This window comes from Anopheles ziemanni, chromosome 3 (genome assembly GCF_943734765.1).
Source record: "Anopheles ziemanni chromosome 3, idAnoZiCoDA_A2_x.2, whole genome shotgun sequence".
Lineage (NCBI taxonomy): Eukaryota > Metazoa > Arthropoda > Insecta > Diptera > Culicidae > Anopheles > Anopheles ziemanni.
Genome location: NC_080706.1, coordinates 51,528,710 through 51,549,496, shown reverse-complemented (window position 1 = coordinate 51,549,496; position 20,787 = coordinate 51,528,710). Strand labels below are relative to the sequence as shown.

The following is a 20,787-nucleotide window of genomic DNA, read 5'->3' as shown; positions in this document are numbered from 1 at the left end:
GAGTTCAGCGCCTGTCAGGCGACGTCGCGCTGTAGTGTGGACCCCGTGTTCCGTGCGAAAAACTCTTTTTAAAAACGCCGTTACGGTTATGCTTTTTCAGCAGAACTTGCAACGCACACTATACTGTTATCTAAAATTAATCTGTGATAAAAATAGTTCCTATTATTAGAGACAAATGTTTTTGCACATAGCCGGGAATATGGCTTACAGTTTTATTACCACAATTTACACAATACAATAAACGCTAGTAGATTAATCAAAACAAACATTTGTTGACGTTATTTAAAATTGACAACATAAATACAACTGACCGATGAGATGAGCAACGAACGTAGATGAAAAACGAGAAAAGTGATCAATCCGACTGATATATGTAGTCTTATATGGAACGTAAGTTGAAATTACCCTAGAATGGTTGCTTTAGAAATAATGTACCATATTAAATCTCATTGCTGTATGGCGATCATAGTGTCTGCTCAATCACTCGTTCTTTATACTTTTCGGTTTCGTTGGCGGTAAATGTCCACTCCTTGATCGGATCTGCGGTCAATTTCCTAACAGAGAAAAAAACAAGTTGTAGCCAATTTATTTTAAGGAAATATTCAATAACTGTACTACTTACTGATTTTCAGCCTTCAGCGAAAACTCGTTTTGTCGCACCTCATCGGGAAGCATCCACTGCACGAGCGGACAGATAAGTTTCGCTCGGAAGTTGTGCATATCCTGTGACCCCGTGAAATAGCTTACGGGGATGCCTACCAGAAACACAATCAACGTCCCTATCGTAGAGTACCACACGAAGGAAATGTTGTAAATTGAAAACCCAGCTTCATCCTGTGGCGCTATCAGCGTTGGGAAGTCATTGGCCGTTACGTTGTAACCGTAATCGTAGCATCCGTCCACGCTGGTCGGTCTGGGCGGGTAGGTTAGCTCCTTGTTACTGATTGCCATCTGTGCTCCAGCAATGATCCATGACATCCCGATCACACTGGAAGCCGTACCCCACAGAGCTCCGTGTTTGTTGGCCCACGGCCACAGCATACCGAGGCAGAATATACCCATAACGGCTCCCTGGGTGACGCTCGCAATCGTTACCACCATCTGCAGGATGTGCCCAAACTGCTCCACAATCAAACCCATCGCAATGCAATACACACCACTGATGAGAATGATCAACTTCATGGTCGAATTGGCCGAGGCATCGGTGTGCTTGAATAGCTTGAACGGTCGAATGTAGTCCTCGTAGATCAGTCCAGCAAGAGAGTTTAGATTGGCAGACATTGTGCTGGAAGGTAGACATTTTTTGAAAGGGTAAGTGTTTACAATCTTACAATTTTTTATCCTACCAAATTTCTTACCTTAACCCTGCACTAAACACACACGATATGAAAACACCTGGCATTCCCTTCAGATTGCCAACAACGTCCTGTACAAAGAATGGTAACAACTTGTCTGCTTTCTGTACTAAACCGACCTTGATCGGGTCGCAATCAAAGTACTTTGCAAAGATCACGATGCCCGTGAAGCAATTCAATGTCATGATAACGATGAACCCGGCACAGAAGATCCACAGAGCCGTCCTAGCATGACGCATGCTCGGAACGGCTACGATCCTCTGAACGCAGCTCTGGCTAAGCCCAAGGTAGCCGGTCCAAAGAAAAATGTTTCCCACGCTGGCCGTCCAGAACGTCTGGCGAGTCGTCGCATCGAGGGTCATGCTGTAGCGAGCGAAAGGAAAGCATGTTGAAAAAAAATCATCTACCTATTTGCAACCTCCCACGAACTTACTCGAATATTTCCAAACGATCGGCTGCGCTTGCCCGCTCGTATACCTCCGACAGACCCCCAATCTTCGCTACGCCGATAAACACCACCAGAAAACAGGACACGAACATGATCAGACCCTGCACCACATCCGTCCACACGACGGCCTTGATGCCGCCGAGCATCGTGTAGAAGATGCACACGCCACAAACGATCCCGTTGATCAGGTGGATGTTGACGCCGCTCACTTGCGAAAAGGCCAGCGCCGGGATGAAAATGAAGATCGGCAGTATCAGGTAGATGTTCAGGACGTACGTAAACGTGACGAACTTTTTCACCGCCGGGCTGAACCGATCTTCCAGGTACTGGTAGCAGTTGGTGATCTGATTATTATAGAATACTGGCACGAAGATGTAGTTGATGATCAGCGTTATGATGATCATCGTTGGCGCAATGATCCAATATTGGGCCCCGTACGAATACATTTCCGCCGGAACTGACATTATCGACACGCCGGACAATTGACTGAAACGGAAATGGGGAGGGTAAGAAAAGAAAGCAATTAAATGACAAATTGTAGTGTGCAGTGGTAGGATTGAATTATTGTTGATAGAAGTACCGCCCGATAAGCGACCGACAACCCAAATTTGGGATGACCATGGTAGTACGATTAGTTAGCACAGGAAATTAAGGGGTACAACTCGTAAAATGTTGATGGGCATGTTAATATTTTTTTACAAATTTGGACTGATTTATAGTCTAAACAGCTAGTGAGTAAAACAGGAACATCCCTGCTGAACGGAAGCTTAAGATGTGATTTCACCATACGGTCCCGGGGAAAAAACGCGACGAGTTCGAACTACGCGCGTGCCTAACATTGTTTTTTGGTTTGGTTTAGCCTTTTTTATTTCAACATAAAAAAATCGAACAAAAGAAAAACAAGGAAAAAAACTCAAAATGCGCAATGGTTGAAGGAATCAACAAAAAAAGGATGTTTTGGCTTATCACACTAATCGTCCGCTGGTTTCTGATGTGAGACCTAAAAAAGGAGAAAACATGGCAAATCATGCCACGCGTCCTCTTAATTAAAAATTCATACTACGTATCAATTTCACCACACAATTTATTGTCTATGGCAGTGTGACAACACAAAAAGATCACAAAACATGATCGTTTCCTCGCAAAATTCAATTTCCTGTGCAGCAAAAACGAGCTTGTTTGTTTTAAAGATGCCCTAGTCCCGACGTAAATTGAGCAATTGTTTCAAATAAGATGTGGTCTGTGATGAAATATTACTTATTGAAATTTAATTGTTTTTTTTTTTGCATTATGATTCACCCGTTTTGAAGATTAATAAGACCGTTTTTGTAATTTGATGCCTGACTATCTTATTACTCCAAGAACACAAAAGCCAACAAACCTGTTAACGACGGGTGCACTGTTCAATAATTTCTAGCGTCCTTTTCCCGTACAAAGACCGTCTGTGGTATTCTCGCAAAAAAAGTAGTGGTTGTCAACATCATCGGAAGAATCAGATAATTTCGTTTGAAAATATGTATTGTTTTAAACCGTTAGTGCAGGAACTGTTGAGGATAACACAATGGGTGTAATGTTATATCAAATTTAGAAATTAAATGCTACTTTTATTGGATTTTGCTATGACAATTTCTGCGACCCTTGCGAAGTGGGAGCCGCGTAAATCACTTTCTTTCCTGAGCAGTCAACAAAAAGATGATTCACTTCCCTGTTTATGCGATCTTAAACACCCCGCCGATCTTGCTCTGAACAAACTCCCTTCCGCAACAGATGATTTATCTTTTAACATTAGCATTTGCTTATCACAAAAAAAAGTTGACCACAAACAAGACACGATTATCCAAATTTGTGTTTAGTTTTATCAAAACCTTGAACGGTTTTGATTATAATCGTTTGCAATGCACACTCAGCAACATCATCTAGGTCAGATAGTAAGGAACAATTATGGCTATGGATCTTATATAAAATTGTTACCGTAACGTAGATATTATTGAAATTAAAACATTTCTTTTAAAGTGGCCTTTAAAGAACAATTCCGGAGCAATCATTCGTGGCCGCAATTCAAATGTTTAACTCAAGTATCACTAATTGACTTCATACTAAAACGCGCGAACACCATAAGCCACACCGTTCGTTTCATTCATTTCAAACATTTTTGTCACTGTGCCGTCATTGTACGTCCATTCGGCTTACCTGGCAATGAGTGAAATCGCAATCGGAAACGTTTTCATCTTCCGGCCACCTAACAGGTACTCCTCCGTAGTTTGGTTTTTCTTCTTTTGGAAAAATCCAAAGTACACACCGATCGCAGTGGAGATCCCGAGCATGATCGTAAACACCGTGTAGTCCTCCGCCGAAAACTGGCCCTGCGCGTTGTCCGAGATCGATTTAACCATCTTGCGATGACGTTGGTTGTGGTTCGATATGCCGGAAGTATCCTTTTGTATCCTGGTCCCAACACTCACTTCTCCCACGCTCGCTTGCTTACTGCCTTCCGCACCGTCCGACTGATCCGGTGGATGTCTGAAGACTAACTCTGGACGGTCTAGAACTCTCCCGGACCACCGATCGGTTTACGCCTGAAGCACCGATAAGAATTGATTTGCCGAAGCGTTACGGCGATTGTATTTTTTCCGCCCCGGATTTTTTTCTCCTCTCACGGGGGGTACTGGATTTCCGCCTAATACTACCCGTCACATGCGTCGGATGCAATCGTCATATAATGACACTATCACCTGTTTTTTTTAGTTCCTCTTCTACCCGTCTGTACCCGCAGTTCCGCCGAGCCTTTCTTGAATGCAGGTTGATAATGGACACACTTGATCTAGTGGGCTTTTGTCATTTACGACCCGAACAGCGGAATAATCCTGTATAATCTTGTTCGCTTCTTCAACCCCGGAGTGGCCAGCTCGTCCAAATGGCACTTGTGTACCCGTCGGTACCCGAAACTGGCAGTGACTGAAAATTTCGCCACGATCCGTTCGGCTGCTGCCCCGACCTACAGCGGTTCGTCAGCACGTCGAGAACTTAATGGCTGCCACATGGGTGAGATACGACTATCAGGAGCAATCCGGTTTGCAGCTCGTCACCGTCATCGATCTTTTGGGGCAGATTGTTTCTTCTTCCCACCGAACCAGCTTTGCATGAAACTTTAACTGATCACTTCGCAAATCTAGCCACAACTGCAGCTATGATCGACAATTGATCTCGATTAAATCCGCACACTGTGGAAGGGCTTCGGATACGGGGCGCTTTTGTGGGGTTTACTGGTTCATTGCAATTTCTCTATCGATTTGCCGCTTGGCGTGCAGTAAGGAACACGCTGAAACTTAAAACGATGGCACCAGCCAAACTGGGTCAACAGACACTGTTTGGGTAGTAGAAACTATTTCACACCCGAGTAAGTAGCAATCGGACTGCGGTTTTGCGATGCTTATGGTTTAGTGCTTGGTGTCTCGCGATCTAGGTGTTGGCACGGCCAGGACATTGCCTGGAACAGACGCGCAGGATGATCACCAGTTTATCTGTTGTCGTTTTAAAGAATGATACGAACTAGCCGGGCTATCCATAATTTCAGTACATCTGGCCGGTTAGAGACTACACACAGCACGAAACAGCACGTGCCGACGACCCAGCAACTACTAGCACGACAGTAGAACATGGGTCTTCCCTAGGCGCTACCGATAAAAGGCGCTACCGATCCCATTGTAGTGAACTGTCGCATGTTGAAGTGTAAATGATCCTTAAACAGCCCTTCGGGGCTTCGTAGATTGGAGTTGATTTGAAGAATTATGGAGCAAAAATTACGCCTATTAAAGTTGCCGTTTAAAGCGTATTCTACGTACACAGTTAATAGCAAATTACACACAATTATAATGTTTGCTGTTGGGAGAAAATATGAACGATAATTAATCTTGTTGCATAACGTATTGTGCTGAGAAAGGTGACAACTAAATCTAACAATATCTTTATTTATTGAAACAGTGATTTTTTGTTGGAACAAGAGCAATGCCCATTTTAGGAATGAAGAAAACACCAGCAGCTCGTGTAGGCCTAACAAATAAAAGGCCAGCGCACTGGTCGGGATCGGGTTCGAGTCCATCTACCTCATTTGCACCCGCCTACTATGGCTTCGAAAAAGAATGCCGACTTTAAACCGGCCGGTTTCGGTACGTTCAATGCACCCTTGTGTCGGTTCCCATGCTTCAATTTTGTCACGAGTATTTATCAATATTTAGTGTTTAAAGTAAACTCATTTGGGTAACACTCGAAACTCGTCGACACTGCGAACGAAACCGTTTAAGTAGTTTACTGGAGATTTCAGTGCATCAAAAGATTAATGAATCCTTTTTTTATAACGAACACCATCGTTTATTTTTATGATTAAATTCGCGACGTCAATAACATTTCCATAATGCCTTCGAACGAAACCAATACAATTGTTGATTGATTTTATTATTCTGCGTAGCGGTCTCGTACATTAAATCCGCGTCCAGTAATGAACAAAGCCTTATCGTAATTCACGACTCGTCAATCATTTTTTCCGCTTGAGGCACGTGTTTGAAATGCTTCACTCTGCCCGCAGATGAACAACGTACTTTGTATCTTCCTGAAGTCCCAATCTCGATCCGGTAGGGAAAAACAGTGCTAAAAACGGAACCAATAACTGATGACCATTTCACCCAAATAAGCCGTTGTATCAGTTCAAATGTTCACAAAGGCCATGGAAGGTGAGCTGGATGCAGTTCCATGCATCTTTCGGCACGGTAGCCTCTGCCTCTGATAGTGACGCTTGGTTTCTGATATGATTTATTGGTTTAAATTGGACCATTACAACTAGATTAGATGGTTGAAAAATTTGTTGTTTCAATCATTCGAACGCCTACTGTAAAGGCTTCCCCAAACAAAGCACTTTCAAAACTCAGAGACAACATTTCTATTCGATTTTACGCTGTGGGAAATAATTTGAAAATAAATATATATTTTTAATTTGTAAAACGATGGTCAAATTCACTTCTTCTTCACTTCAGATTTTTTCACTTCTAGGTTTTATTTAAACATTCTTTAATGTTATCGATCAACAACAAAAGCAACGTCTGTCTATGCTGTATCCCACCCGTTGGTTCCCTCTCACTGTTAGACTTTGATTGTAGCAACAACGACATGCGCGGGCATGATTAGAACAGAACAAGAACACCGTACCGTTCTAATCATGCCCGCGAATGTCGTTGTAGGTACAATCAAAGTCTAACATTGAACTCATTAACTGCATCCACGTTCATTAAAACAAGTTTGCAGCTTCCTTGTCGTAAATTCGTTGGCATAGGTCGAGAGGAATGTACAATTAAGCGAAAGTTTGTGTTCCGCTGTTGCCCAATTTGTGGCCGCTGATTCCGATTTCCCCAGTCAGTGGTGTAGTGCTTTAGTAGCCCCACCAAGTCGGCCCAATCAGCAAGCCATTCTTATCAGGGGTATTTTTCTCGGCAATGCATGGCAGAGTCAGGCCATTTAACACAACCTTCGGAAGCTGATAGAACGATGACAGCCATTCAACAGCTGACCGGGATTTGCCATATTAGCAATTGTGGTCTCACCGGAATCCATTATATCCGGCACGGCATCCCAGCGGTGGTGAATGGTCATCTGGTATTTTGATTCATTTTATAATTCTGGTATTTTTATCAGTAAGCAACTATTTTTGCGACCGTTTGCTGGTATTCAATATCATTGAATCTAATTTGGCCCGGTTTCAGCAGAGGCGGTGGTTATCAAAGAAAACCCGACCGGAACACAGATTAATGGTACCCGATGTAAATTAATGAATCGAACGACGTGTCGTCATTGATAACCACGGTTGCGTCACAAGGCTGTTGACGCTCAGCGTCGTATTTTTGGGCTTTCCAAAAATGCTCGAAATGGAATGTGATTAAACACTAATGAAGATGCTCCCGGGGGCATCTTGAAAGGTGTGCAGTATAAGTGTACGAGAGCCATTCGCCTATTAATATTTGTTCATGTTTGCACCCGTCCGTAAAACATTTATGCTAATGAATTGGAATACCGATGTCCGCGAGGAAAGTGTGGATGGTTTCGGATTGTCTAGACGCCGTCGGAATCTACCTTAACCGAGCTGTTCAAACACACCCAAACGCAAACGGTAGCTGCTTTGGTTATGAGGAGGCTCTCGTAGCTTGTGTGAGGACTGGGAGGAAAGCCGCGCCGGGCGACGTAAAGTGATGATTAAATCGATGATTTCGGGAGACAAAAATGAGAGATCGTCAGCGTCATTTGAATATCTATCTAACAAACAACCCGACACGTTGTGGACTCACAGAGGCAGGTGGCCAGAGGAGGAGAAGGATCACAAATTATGCGAGCTCCCGCTAATCGGTGTGGGTCATTTCGAACCCCATAAATTAATGTGCTGCCAGAGTCTTCCTCTCTGGTCGTTTATGGGTGTCTTTAGATAGTGTTGCAAAAAAAAAAAAATAACCTAGACAATGCAGACGAGTGCATTAGTCGCTGATGCCCTAGGGGTGGACAATCCCCAGCTGTGGGTTTTATTGGAGGTTTGACAGTTGAAAAAAAAAATACATTCTCTCTAGTCTCTACGAGGACATTTCACCACGTGCCCCATAGAGGACATCCAAAAACATCCTTCGAACTTTTCGTTGGTTCCGTTATAACGAATGGCCTTTCGCATTTCATTTAACTATGGTTTTATTAAAAGCTTTCGTCTACCCCGCATGTCCATTTCATAAATGTTAGTTCCGCAAAATCAGCTTCATCAGATTGAGCGCAAAGGAAAGCAAAACAAAAACTGCAGTGCATTGATATGCAAATTATCGCTAGCATCGAGATGAAGCAAATTTGTAGAAAGTTGATGTTAACGAGCAGTTCCAAAACGATGATGAAATGTGTCTGAAACGGATGGACGGGTCCGTTGTTTGTGAGAGAAACATATTTTTTGTGATAAAATAAAATGTTCACTCAACAGTGCGGTTTGAATTAAAATTTACACGTCCACAGGAACCAGCCAAAACTTCCCGGTTCAAGTCAGTTTGTGAAGTGGCATCTATTAAACGAAAATTCCACTCCATTGGTTATTTAGTAACAGTAAAATAAACTAATTTTACGATTACTATACTTTAATAAAATTTATGTATGTTCAGTTACAGTTCAAAAATATCTATGAACTTTAATAAATAAAAACAAGTGCAAAAGTGCTGCTGATAGTTATAATATTCTTCATAATAATTGTATTCAGCATTTTTAAATGTAGCAGAGTGTTAAGAAACATTTTAATTTTAATTATAAAATAAGTTATCTTTTAATTTTTTTTTATTTAATTATAAATAATAGTTTTCTTCTTATTTTTTTGTGTGCTGTTCCGTTTGGTTGCCCGTAAGTCTCTTGGAACGCAAAATTAATGAAATTAAATTTTCACAGCATGACGATCCATCGTCACCGTCGTGACTGCTTCTGCTTTCGGTTTCGGCCTCAAACTACTGCCTTTTTTACTCTCCATCGGAGTAGTGATGCCATTTGATTGTAGCTCGTTTGCGTTCCACTGGGGATGCGCCAAATTGACGCAGTCGTGGCTACATTGCATCGGCACGACACACAAAAAAGTAAAAACAAAAAGTGAAATATCAACGGATCTTCCAAACTAGAGTGTGGGATGATTGGTTTACCTTGCGCTTTCATTTCGTTCCACGAACCATGATATGATCATGATACGCCGGCCCGGAAGAACGTCTTCTCACAGCCCCACAAAGAAGAAGAAGAATAAGTAAAATGCAATGAAGGAGGTGACCTACCTAACCTGGCCCTGGCCCGAACCTATTCTTTCCGCCGTTGCTGCATCCCACGCGGGAGAAAGTGGATGCACTCCAGACACATGGCAGCCGTCGGGTCGAGTTTGGGCGCTCAGGGGGGAAGGATGGATTAAACTTTGCTATTTGCTGCAGTGTGCCAGAGGCTGTCGTGTCTTCTTGTGCATTATTTTACATTCACTGCATAAGGGCAGCAGCGATTATTTGTCTACGCGATGCGGATGAGAAAGTGCAAAAGCGGTTTTTGACCTTCGCGTGGAACGTCAGAAGAAATGTTTTTGCAACAAAGTGATAGGATGGCTTGAACGCTAGAAAGGACGTATTCTAAATAATCAACGTTTATCGCAACAAGTGTTGATCGAAGCTATGTTTCCAATCAACAATATGTCCTTTCCCCATTATTCGCAACGGAAGCCGAAAAAAGATGTATTCGAGTTGGAGGATTTGATTTTCGAAGGTCAAAGTTGAAATGAGTTTGTGGTGGATCGCTTTGCATAGATGCGATCCAATCTTGGTACCATAGATGAAATAAAGAGTCCAGTTTTCAGTCAGCTCATCATCTTGGCACACGTCTTTTCTTACGCTCGCACATGTTTTTTTAAATACTAATTACTTTTTTGGTCATTGATAGTCAATGGGAGTGGGCAAAGAAAGTAACCTATGAATATAATTATGTCAAGCGTCACTCGCAACGTAATCTCACGATACTGCAGTGGACCGTTTAGGTGCATTAAAAAACGAATTGCGGAAGTCCAGGTCACGTTATCTCCAGGCTCGCGATAGACACGGTGGTTACAATTATAAATGGCATCCGTTGCGCAATACCGCTTGGCCGCCACCGAAGAAGTCGACCTCGACGCGCCTCCGTTTCATCTTTAATCCGGTCAATGAAAAATGCTTTCCCCACAAGGGCTTGCCCGGGGACTTGAGTCATAATCAAGAGCAGAACAAACTGGGTGAAAATCTGGTGAACACAGAAGGGGAATTGATCCACGATGGAATATGTTTCTCAAGTTTTAGCACACCGTTAGCACGTGTTTTAGTTATTTTTTCACTTTCGTTTATACGAACCTTTAGGTAGTAGTTTACACGAGATTAAGAAATTATAAGCCACCGTATCCATCCCCAATCAAGCGGTGCAGTTCGGGGTGGGAAAACATCTCACACATAACACTGGCGTTCCATTGGACAGCGCTCAGCGGCCCTGTCGGTCGGCCGGTTCCCTTGGGTAGACATTAACCCTAGCGGGAATCCCAGCGAAGCAGCGGAGGAATTATGAGGCAATGGCAATGTTACGCAAAACGGGCCATCGTGTACAGCAACAATTGAGCGTAAGTTTTTGCCCAAGAGCGAGTCTCCGCGACCGATGGTGTTCCTTTCTGGTCCACGTAATCACCATTCCCGTGGCATACCGTTGAGAAACGCCGTGGCCTTTTTCATCAAATTTTCCATTCATAGCATTAATGCATCGCTTATTGCAGCTGGCGTCACAAATCTGGAAGGAACATTTACAATTTAATTCCAAACATGCTGATGGCTTAGAAAACCGTTTAACATGCCGTTTCACGATGGCCCAATGGATGGGGATGGTATCATAAAGCTTGAAAAGCTTGATCTTCAATTAATCTAAACTGTCCAATTTCCTTTCGAATCTCTTGACACGCATTTACTCGTCGCTAGTCTTTTTTTAGGCTAGCAATCGCTTATTGCAATCAAACCAAACTCTCCTGGATCGACGGTGCAACCTTCCAAAATTGATTTGAAAGGGTTATAAGTATTGCAGAATGGTTCCTTAACCGAATGATCTTTATTAGCAGATGCACTGCTTATATATAGTATTATCGTTGCCATAGTAATCGTGAATTACTTATTCCTATGTCTACTATAACACTCCTCCCTAATTCACGATTCCTATACTATTACAAAACCTAGCCTGGTTCATCCGTTGCAAAGGCTTAGTGAATCCATCGGCCAGTTGTAATTTACTCGATACATATTCGAGTTTCACCACTTGATTTTCTAAGCTTTCATTCACAAAATGGTAGCGTATGCTTATATGCTTCGTCCGAGGGTTATACGATCCGTTTTTAGCGATGATGATTGCAGACTGATTGTCGCAATAAATCAGAACTGTTCCTACATCGCTGAATTCCGAACAAAGGTTTTTCCACCATATTGCCTCTTGAATGCTTCGAGAGAGAGCCATGTATTCTGCTTCGCAAGATGAAAGAGCTACTGTTGGTTGCTTCTTTACGCCCCATGCTATTGCTGCACCTTGCAACATAAACACGTATCCACTCATTGATCTGCGACTGTCAGGATCTCCTCCCCAATCAGCATCGGTATATCCTGCCAATTCTCCGCTTTCATCCTTTCTGTACTGCAATTTCCTGCTCGCTGTACCTTTCAGATATCTTATTATATTCTTCACAGCCTCCCAATGTTGTCTTCCGGGATTTGAAGAAAATTGGCTAACAGTATTCACAGCAAAGGCAATATCAGGTCGAGTTATTTGCGCTACAAAGGATAAACATCCAATTGCTTCTTTAAACGGTACACTTCTCATTTCCTCAACTTCAGCGTCATTCTTTGGTGACATTGACTTTTCCAATTTAAGATCAGGATTCATGGGAGTTGTTGCAGGTTTTGCGTCGACCATTCTAAATCGCCTAACAATCTCTTCGATATATAACTGTTGATCTAGTGATAATATTCCTGCACTTCGATCTCTCTTGATTCGAATGCCAAGACAATGTGATGCTGTGCCTAAATCCTTCATTTTGAATTTCTGCATTAGAAATTGTTTTAGTCTTTTCTTCAAAGGATTATCATTCGTGAAAATTAACAGATCGTCAACATATATTGTTACGAACAGCATTTTATCTTCATTCATCTTCCAATATAAACAAGTATCAACTTTCGATCGTTGTAGGCCAAATTCTAGCAGTACTTCATTCAACTTTGCATTCCATACCCGGCTCGATTGCTTCAAACCGTATAACGCTTTCTTCAGTTTACATACTTTTCCATTTGGAATTGCAAACCCCTCGGGTTGCTCCATGAAAATTTGCTCATCACCTAGTTCTCCATGCAAAAATGCGGTAACCACATCCATCTGGTCCACATCCATATCAAACTTCGTAGCAAGTGCCATCAGGTATCGGACAGTTGAATATCGCACTACAGGAGCATACACTTCTTCATAGTCGATTCCCGGTTTCTGCGAACATCCTTTAACAACTAGTCTCGCCTTGTACCGGTCCACATTTCCATCAGATCCTCGCTTGATGGAGAAAACCCACTTGTTTCGAATGGTTTTTCGACCCTTTGGTAAATCGGTGATCATCCACGTCTGGTTCTCATTCAGGGATACCATCTCCTGCTTCATTGCCTCGATCCATTTTTCACGATCAGGTCTCCTCATAGCTTCATCGTAACTCTGCGGAATATCTTCTTCCGGTGGATGGTTTGAAATGGTGTTGTAACTTACAAACTCATTGTATCTATTTGGACAATTACGCTGGCGACTACTTCGTCTCAAAACTGGCTGAGTTTCTTTGCTTTGTCCTGTAGCATGCGGTGTTCCGGTCTGTTTCGGTTGTAGCAATCTATAAAGGCCTTTTTCTTCTTTCCCAGATACAATAACTTTTCCATTTGTATCTATAACCTTACATTTGTCTGCTGTAAAAATCACAGTGTGCCCTTTTTTACATATTGCACTCACAGACAATAGATTCGTAGCCAAATTAGGTACCTTCAGAACTTCATATACGTTAGCGTTATTCTCTTCTAATTTTACTGTACCTCGTGCTATAGCCATCATGCTGCCATTATTCGCTGTCCATATCGCTTGCTGCAACGTTGTCTCATCACTAAAATGTTGATTCGGTTTTGCCATGTGACAAGTTGCTCCGGAATCAAAATACCAAGATTCACTGTTTGCATCGCCACTAGCAAACGAACTCCATAGTGAACTTGATTTTCCTTTTTCTCCAGACATTGGACACTTGGCTGCAAAATGTCCAGGCTTTTTACAATTATAGCACGTCTTTTCGCTCCTTTTCTTATACTGCGCCTTTGGTTTATACTCTCTTCTTATGTACAATGCTTCGTTATTCATGCTGCCATCAAGATTCCTATCACACTTCACGTCCTGCAGAATTTTTGCCTTTACCGCATCCGACGTAAGTTTCGCTCCTGATGCTTCCAGCCCCATGATCATTGGTTCGTAATGATCCGGTAATCCCATTAAAAGCAATGCTACCATCCAGGAATCGTCTACTTGAAATCCGATCGCAGCAAGCTTGTGGCTAGTCGACATCAGCTCGTTAACATACTCTTCTACGCTCATGCTAGAGGTTAACCTTATGTTCGTCAACTTCCGAAGCAAGCCGATCTTCCTGGTCAATCCGGTGTCTTGAAATGCTGCGGCCAATTTCTTCCATGCTGAAGCTGCATCCGTTGCGTCCTGAACCAGACTGTAGTTGTAACTCTCCAGACTCAGACAGATTGTTGCCAATGCACGCAATTTTGTCTCTTTGTCCACTACTTCGCCTTCATCAGGTTCCACGGCACTCCAAGTTCCTTCGCGGATCAAGATCATCCGCATTGCAAACGCCCATGTTGAGTAATTTTCACGTCCACGTAACCTTTCTACCATGGGAAGATTGATTCCGTTGAGCCGTCCTACGCCAGCCGTCGGCAATCCTGCTCCTCTTCCCTCCGTAGCGTTTTGTTCAACGGAACTTCCAGTACTCATTTTCGACTTTTGCTTTTACTCTTCTGGGCCCATAACCTATTGCAGAATGGTTCCTTAACCGAATGATCTTTATTAGCAGATGCACTGCTTATATATAGTATTATCGTTGCCATAGTAATCGTGAATTACTTATTCCTATGTCTACTATAACAATAAGTTGATGATCCGATTAGATCATCCACAATAGATTCTCCATCTCCAAGTGTTGTTCCCTCTTCTTGGACTTTGTAATGACATTTTCCCTTTTTATACCAATTTTGATTGGATTTGTGACCTCGTTGCCTTCGGAACGATTTACCTTTCGGAAAGACTTTTTGTAGTTTAACCCTGCCATACCTTACGTAAAGTTGATGCTGATATTTATCGACTACGAGCGGTGGATTCAAGGTAACTAAATAAAGTAAACGGAGTGGTTTTTTTAACGGTGACAAATTTTTCGATTTTTTTATTTTTTTATAGTTTTTTTCTCGGTTACGGTTTCTGCTTGAGTTACACAAAAACTTTAAACTACAACGAAGGAAGCTAGGATAAAGAGAGATATTTACATGGAAAAACGGTGACGTAAGAAGGCTGTCACAGTCTCAGATCACGTGCGATCCGTGCCATACGGTTGCGGCCCGATAAACCGCCCCTCCCCCTCGTGATGCCGTAGAAGACCACCCCCTTTGGAAGCCGAATGTGCGGTAGCGCACGGTCAGTGTTGATGAAGATGGTGTTTCGGGGGTTCTCAGGTGGCCCTCGGGGCGATGGAGCTTGCTAGCGGCAACGAGGAGGGCGATCTGGAGCTGGCAAGCCACGGCACGGATCTACACCACCTGTCCCGACCCGTGCGGACGCTGGCAAGGAGCACCCGCACGGATCTCGGCCCGTCCCGTGGCCGCAGTGCTTTTGTGGGACAGGTGTTCTAGCTCGCCGCAGGATGTTGTTTGGCGGATTGTGTTTTGCGTGTTTTTTCCATGTGTTTCTGCTTTACGTGCATTGGCGTGTTGGTTGCATTTTTTCTGCTGCTTCGGGATGGCTGTTCGCGTTGTCCTACATTGTCCGGTGTCCACGGTGGTGTCCGGCGAAAGGGTCCGGGTCGGTTTGGCCTACGGAATGACGATTGTTGCATTCCGATGATGGCCGATGAGCGGTGCGACCCTTAGAACGGAGCACCGTAGGAGCCCGACGGGCGCGACGGAGCACCGTACGAGCCGGACGGGGCCGACGGAGCGCCGTACGAGCCGGACGGAACCGACGGAGCACCGTACGAGCCGGACGGGACCGAAGCGGACGAGGTCTGCAGGAACTGAGCCACCTGGATGGCCTGCTTCACACCCTCGAGGTCAATGCCAACGACGCGGCTCGTGTAGCCACCGCTGGGGACACCGTAGGTCGACGACGGAGGTCCGTACGAGCCGGATGGTGCACCGTAGCTGCTAGAAGGCGCCGACGGGTATCCACCGAAGCCGCCACCCGAAGACGAAGAGGACGATGACTGGCTTTCCTCGCGGAGCAGAATCTGACGGATTTCGTTCAGCAGCTGCGGGTCCACGTTCAGGCCCTCGGAGGTCTGCACACCGGCCGGGACGGCCTGGTAGCCACCACCGCCGCTCGAGAACGCCGATCCGCTGGAGAAGCTGCTGGCGTATCCGCCACCGCCGCTCGAGTAGCCACCACCGCTGCCGCCTCCGTGGCTGTAGCCGCCACCGCTGCCACCTCCGTGGCTGTAGCCACCACCGCTGCCGCCTCCGTGTCCACCGGACGGCCGGTTGTAACTGTACGGGGACGGCGGCTCGGCAACGGCAACGGCGGCCAGCGAAGCGAACGCCAAAAACTGTAACAACAAGAGGACGGTGTTAAGTGCCACGGATCAGCTGGACACTTCCGGTGTGAAGTGGCGACGGTGCTTCGTGCCATAAATAGCCAACTTTATGGCTGTACTTGATGGCGTTTCTGTTTGTTTTGTTTATTGTTATTTGTTCCGTCGGCTACCTCTGCGGTTTTACAAGTGAACACACTTTTACTTTCGGCCACATACCACCCCGGCAAATCGCACGGTGGTACTTGAAAAACAGAGCAGCCCGGGAACCAAAAACGGCTCTCCTCAATGAGCGAGACTTCCCGCCATCGGATGTTGAACAAGTATCGAAGAGTCGAGAAAAATTACACAATGGCTGGTTCGAGCGAACCCTTTGCGAAATACTTTTGTCCCGAGGAACACAGATCAGAACACAAAATTTGAATAACACCACCAGCACATGCACAAATACACACGTACACACCACAGGATACGGTACACTTTCAGTGCAAGGATATCGCCTACTACGACTACTTACCACGGCAAAGCTGTTCATGGTGCTTAAGGTAATAGAAAAAACACGGGGACTAAAATTTAGATGTTAACTGAAGCGAGTGTTGTGACCGAGTGTGCCTTCCGTTGGCCAAATAGCAGTCTTTATACCCGATCCGGAGTTCCCCCCCGCGAGCTCCCGAAAAACCCGGTTCCCGCCGGCCGACGACGTTTTTGGAGTGGCGAGTGTCTTCTGTTTGTTTGCGTGTGTGTGTGGCTGTGTTTTTTTAAAACTATTTTTTAACGCTGTCTCTGTTGGGCCCCGTCGCACTATAGGGCACTTTCATCGTTCCCATGGCCGGGCGGGTTCGCCAATCGTTCGCCTTTTGGAGCCTTTCTCTTTCCCGCGCGCGCTGGAAAGGGGTTGCTTGGGTTGCGCGCGGATTCGCGCCTACCATTTCGGAATGCTAGACGAGATTTGCTTACGGTAGGTTTATTTGATTTTATTTTTCTCTAATTTCAGCCCAACGCTCTCATGACTACCGTCGTCGTTACCGCGGGTTGCGTTCACGACCGCCCGTACCATCTCCATCCGGCGGAGACGCGCCGGTGGGTTGTGCGAGATAAAAACAGCACAACAGCCACAACAACAACAACAACAAAACAGCCAGCTCGTTCCAATATCTGGCGGGTCCAAGCAGCCCTCTCTAGTCGAGCCGCATGCCCCGCCATTTTCACGAAAACCACTTCACGCGCGAAACAACCGACCCGCGCGCACACAGGAGAGGCTTGCCGGGGTGCTTCCAGTGGGCTTTTCGATGTTCTTTTTCGCCGTCCCACAGACGTCCCCGGCAAACCGTGAGCAGTCGTAGCGCCTGCAGCAAGAAAACGATACGCCGCACGTCGTGCCCTGCGCACCGGGAAGATGGTTTATCTTCGGTAGGTAAGTCTTCTTTGTTTTTCACTTTCATCACTCACCGTGTGCATCAGGCCGCTGCCGCTTGGCTTGCTTGTTAAGATGCCTTTCTTTTATTTTCTGAGGCCCATCGAAAATCGCCAACTTTTGGCAGCATTTCCCTGGGCTGAAGTGGAGACTTGCAGGGGTTTTTTTTTATTACCCAAGTAAGCTCCTCTGCGGTGCCTAGTGCCATCTTCAGCCGTCACCGGCAGTTGCGTTTCGTTTTCACATTTTGCAGTTTTATCTTTAATTTCTTTTCATTTTCCCCGTTCTTCTACCATGCCAGCGCGGGAATGCGGACTTTATCTGGTGACTTTTCCACCCGCCCCCAACCGACAATCGGCCACCGGTGGTGGATCTCTTCTGACCGGTTTCGAATTTATTGCCCACGATGGCACCACGGACACCTTGATTGGCCACCACCGAATGGCCCTTCACTGCTGTCGTGGATGGGATGGTGCATGGTGTTCGAGCCCGGGGAGGCAATGTGATGATCGGCGCCGAAGAAGATCGATACCCATCGGCTAGGATGGGGACAGTCCACGGCACGCAATGCTGGCGAAAAAAAAGGACAAACTTATCATTACCCGCACCATCCGGTGCGTTTGTGGAAGTGGCATCTTCGTCGTCCGATGCATTCTGAAGTGAAAATACTAAAGTGCATTAATTAAGATGCCCAATAGGCTGCCCATGCGTATAAGACGGTCAGCAGTATCATAAACTGTTTCATTATTGGTTGAAAAAAAGGTAAACTATGCACGAAGCTTCGAGCATCTTGCAAGACTATAAAATTATGATCAAAAACGGAGGAATGGCTTCCTTTTTGGATTCAGGCGTCAAGGTAGACACCAAACTGATCAATATGCATTACGATATTTATGATCTCTGCAAACAGAGTGTTAAAAAAAGATGCTCAAACGAAAACGAAGTGACATTCGATTTATGTGAAAAATGCGTTATTTTTATGTTCGCATGACGCCAATTGACCCACCGTGTAGCAAAATTTTGACTAATGGGTGTCACGAGTCCGCGATTGGTTTAGGATTTAAAGGATGCAATAAGCACATGGATGTCGGGATAGGACGCTACCATATGGCATGACACAAATAATACCATAGGTTCTAACAAAACTACTTTACTACTGTGTTCCTGCTGTAGTGGATCTACAAATTAGTGGCCGCCTTATATACAATGTTGTTTCTCAACAGTTGAGGTAGATCTATGGATGCCAAGCAAGAGATGTTCGTTCTGATAACACTGCCTTACTTACCTACTGATGAAAAGTAATAGAACAGTAATTGCCGGATGTGAATAGAAAAGGCTGAATAAATTACGATGAACCCTATGAGCCGAAATCAACTTCCCAGTTGTCCAGTCTCCTTGTATCAGCTCTTCTTAATATGAAGGCGCAAAGGAAACGATTAGCTTTGGTCTAAATATGCACTCGCTTCACGAACTTCAATCCCTTTTTCCTATAAACTTTTCCAGGTAGCTGTAGCTACTTGGAACTTTAGCAATTGTGGTTTAAACTAATGATTTTGCAAGCAGATGTACATTTAAAATAAAAATATCACGTGTCCAGAAACAGGAACAAAATTCAGGTTTTTTAAATTGGCTTAAGTTTTGGGCAAAAGTATTCAAAAATAAAATTAAAAAGCAATAACCTTCGAGGTACATATTGGCTATGGTAATGGAGTATCTCTTGCTGATTGGCTAATGCACCAAATATGTTCGTTGAGTAATCATTCAGGGTGCCATTTTAACGGTGACAAATTTTCTATTTATTTTTCGTTTTTTTTTCTTGCAATTTTTCTTGTTTTTTTTCTCTCCTTTCGATTTGCTCTACTCGCACACGGATTCTCTTTCAATCTATTGAGGAGCACCGTACGAGCTACTCGGCGGTCCGTACGAGCCGCTCGGTTGCTGCTGATCACCTTGCCAGTATTCGGCCAGCTGGATGCTCTGGACGGGCTGCTCCAGCATCAGTCCGACGATGCGTTCCATGTTTCCTCGCGGCGGACCGTACGATGTGCTGGGGCCACTCGAGCCACCACCGTTGGCCGCGGCCGATTCACTTTCGTGCTGCAGCAGCACCATCTTCACCTGCTCCAGCAGCTGCGGATCGATCATCAGTCCCTCGGTGGTCTGCGGCCCGGTCGGTTTCTGTAGCAGCGGTCCAGCGCCACCACCTCCGTTGCCCCCAAATCCACCACCACCGTTACCACCGCCGAAGCTGTGGCCGCCATTTCCGTTACCGTTTCCATTACTGTATCCATTTCCACCGGGGTAGCCACCGCCCGGCAGGGGTGCTTCGGCCAGAGCCGTAGCCACGAGCGCTACGCACTACAGAAAGCATCCCAGAATGGAGAGAATACTTCATTAGAACACGGAAAGCACTTATTCAAAGCTACACTCTGTTTTGCACACTGATTTAATCACACTAAGGGGTTGTTGTGGACAACCGTTTCACTGCACCACGAATGGGAATTCCAGCTTGCGGGAACGCTTGGCCAACTTACCACTATCGCTACTCCAAAACCTCGCATCGTTTCAGTGCTACTGCTGCTGCTGCTGCTAGAAACTAGAAACTAGGGAACCTCTTCCTCACAACCGAACGCCACTCGGCAGAATGTGCTGGACGGTCGGTGGTTCCTGCCGATTTATACCACAATGTTGCCAACCGGCGGATCCGGTGTATCCTTGAGAAATAATGTGTGTGCCCATCGGATCCCAACCGGCGCACGGCGATCGATCTAGCCGCTAGATACGTGTGCGCCTCGGATGGCACGTATTGCTACTTAGCTGCAAACGAGCGGCCGTTAAATCTACGAGAGCGAGCGGCTAATTGTTGTGTGCTACCAAGAACCTGCGCCGGGGAGCTCCGGCTTCGGAGGCGCGTCACCAGCGCCGTGACCACGCGGGCGGGAAAGAGACGAGATCCTCTTCCGAATTGCGAAGATGTCGGCGATCGCCGATGCCATACATGGCCCGGTAGTGCCGCGGCAGACGAATTAATTTCAACCATACCGTTCAGTTCGTGCGATTGTTTTTCCATGTTGCCTGCCTCTCCTACCCCCCCTGCACCGGCGGATCGAAAATCCGATGTGTTGCGCACAAGACGGGGACTAGGAGCATCGCCGGCAGGAAGAAGACAGGTGAAGGT

General features: G+C 45.2%; 3 protein-coding genes across 3 annotated transcripts; all 3 read right to left on the bottom strand.

The window, feature by feature from the left end:
• Positions 1-184: 184 nt before the first annotated feature.
• Positions 185-4,941, bottom strand: LOC131288248 (sodium-coupled monocarboxylate transporter 2-like). Its single transcript, XM_058317363.1, has 5 exons — positions 3,994-4,941; positions 1,789-2,289; positions 1,359-1,718; positions 623-1,285; positions 185-554 (listed from the first exon to the last, which is right to left on the bottom strand). The coding sequence occupies exons 1-5, from the start codon at positions 4,194-4,196 to the stop codon at positions 464-466; spliced, it is 1,818 nt and encodes a 605-aa protein (XP_058173346.1). The 5' UTR covers positions 4,197-4,941; the 3' UTR covers positions 185-463.
• Positions 4,942-15,535: 10,594 nt separating this feature from the next.
• Positions 15,536-16,730, bottom strand: LOC131288256 (keratin, type II cytoskeletal 1). Its single transcript, XM_058317373.1, has 2 exons — positions 16,713-16,730; positions 15,536-16,210 (listed from the first exon to the last, which is right to left on the bottom strand). Exons 1-2 carry the CDS (start codon positions 16,728-16,730, stop codon positions 15,536-15,538), a joined length of 693 nt encoding a protein of 230 aa, XP_058173356.1.
• A 2,763-nt stretch (positions 16,731-19,493) lies between these two features.
• LOC131284960 (pro-resilin-like) lies at positions 19,494-20,170 on the bottom strand. Its single transcript, XM_058313817.1, has 2 exons — positions 20,144-20,170; positions 19,494-19,967 (listed from the first exon to the last, which is right to left on the bottom strand). Exons 1-2 carry the CDS (start codon positions 20,168-20,170, stop codon positions 19,494-19,496), a joined length of 501 nt encoding a protein of 166 aa, XP_058169800.1.
• Positions 20,171-20,787: the final 617 nt, after the last annotated feature.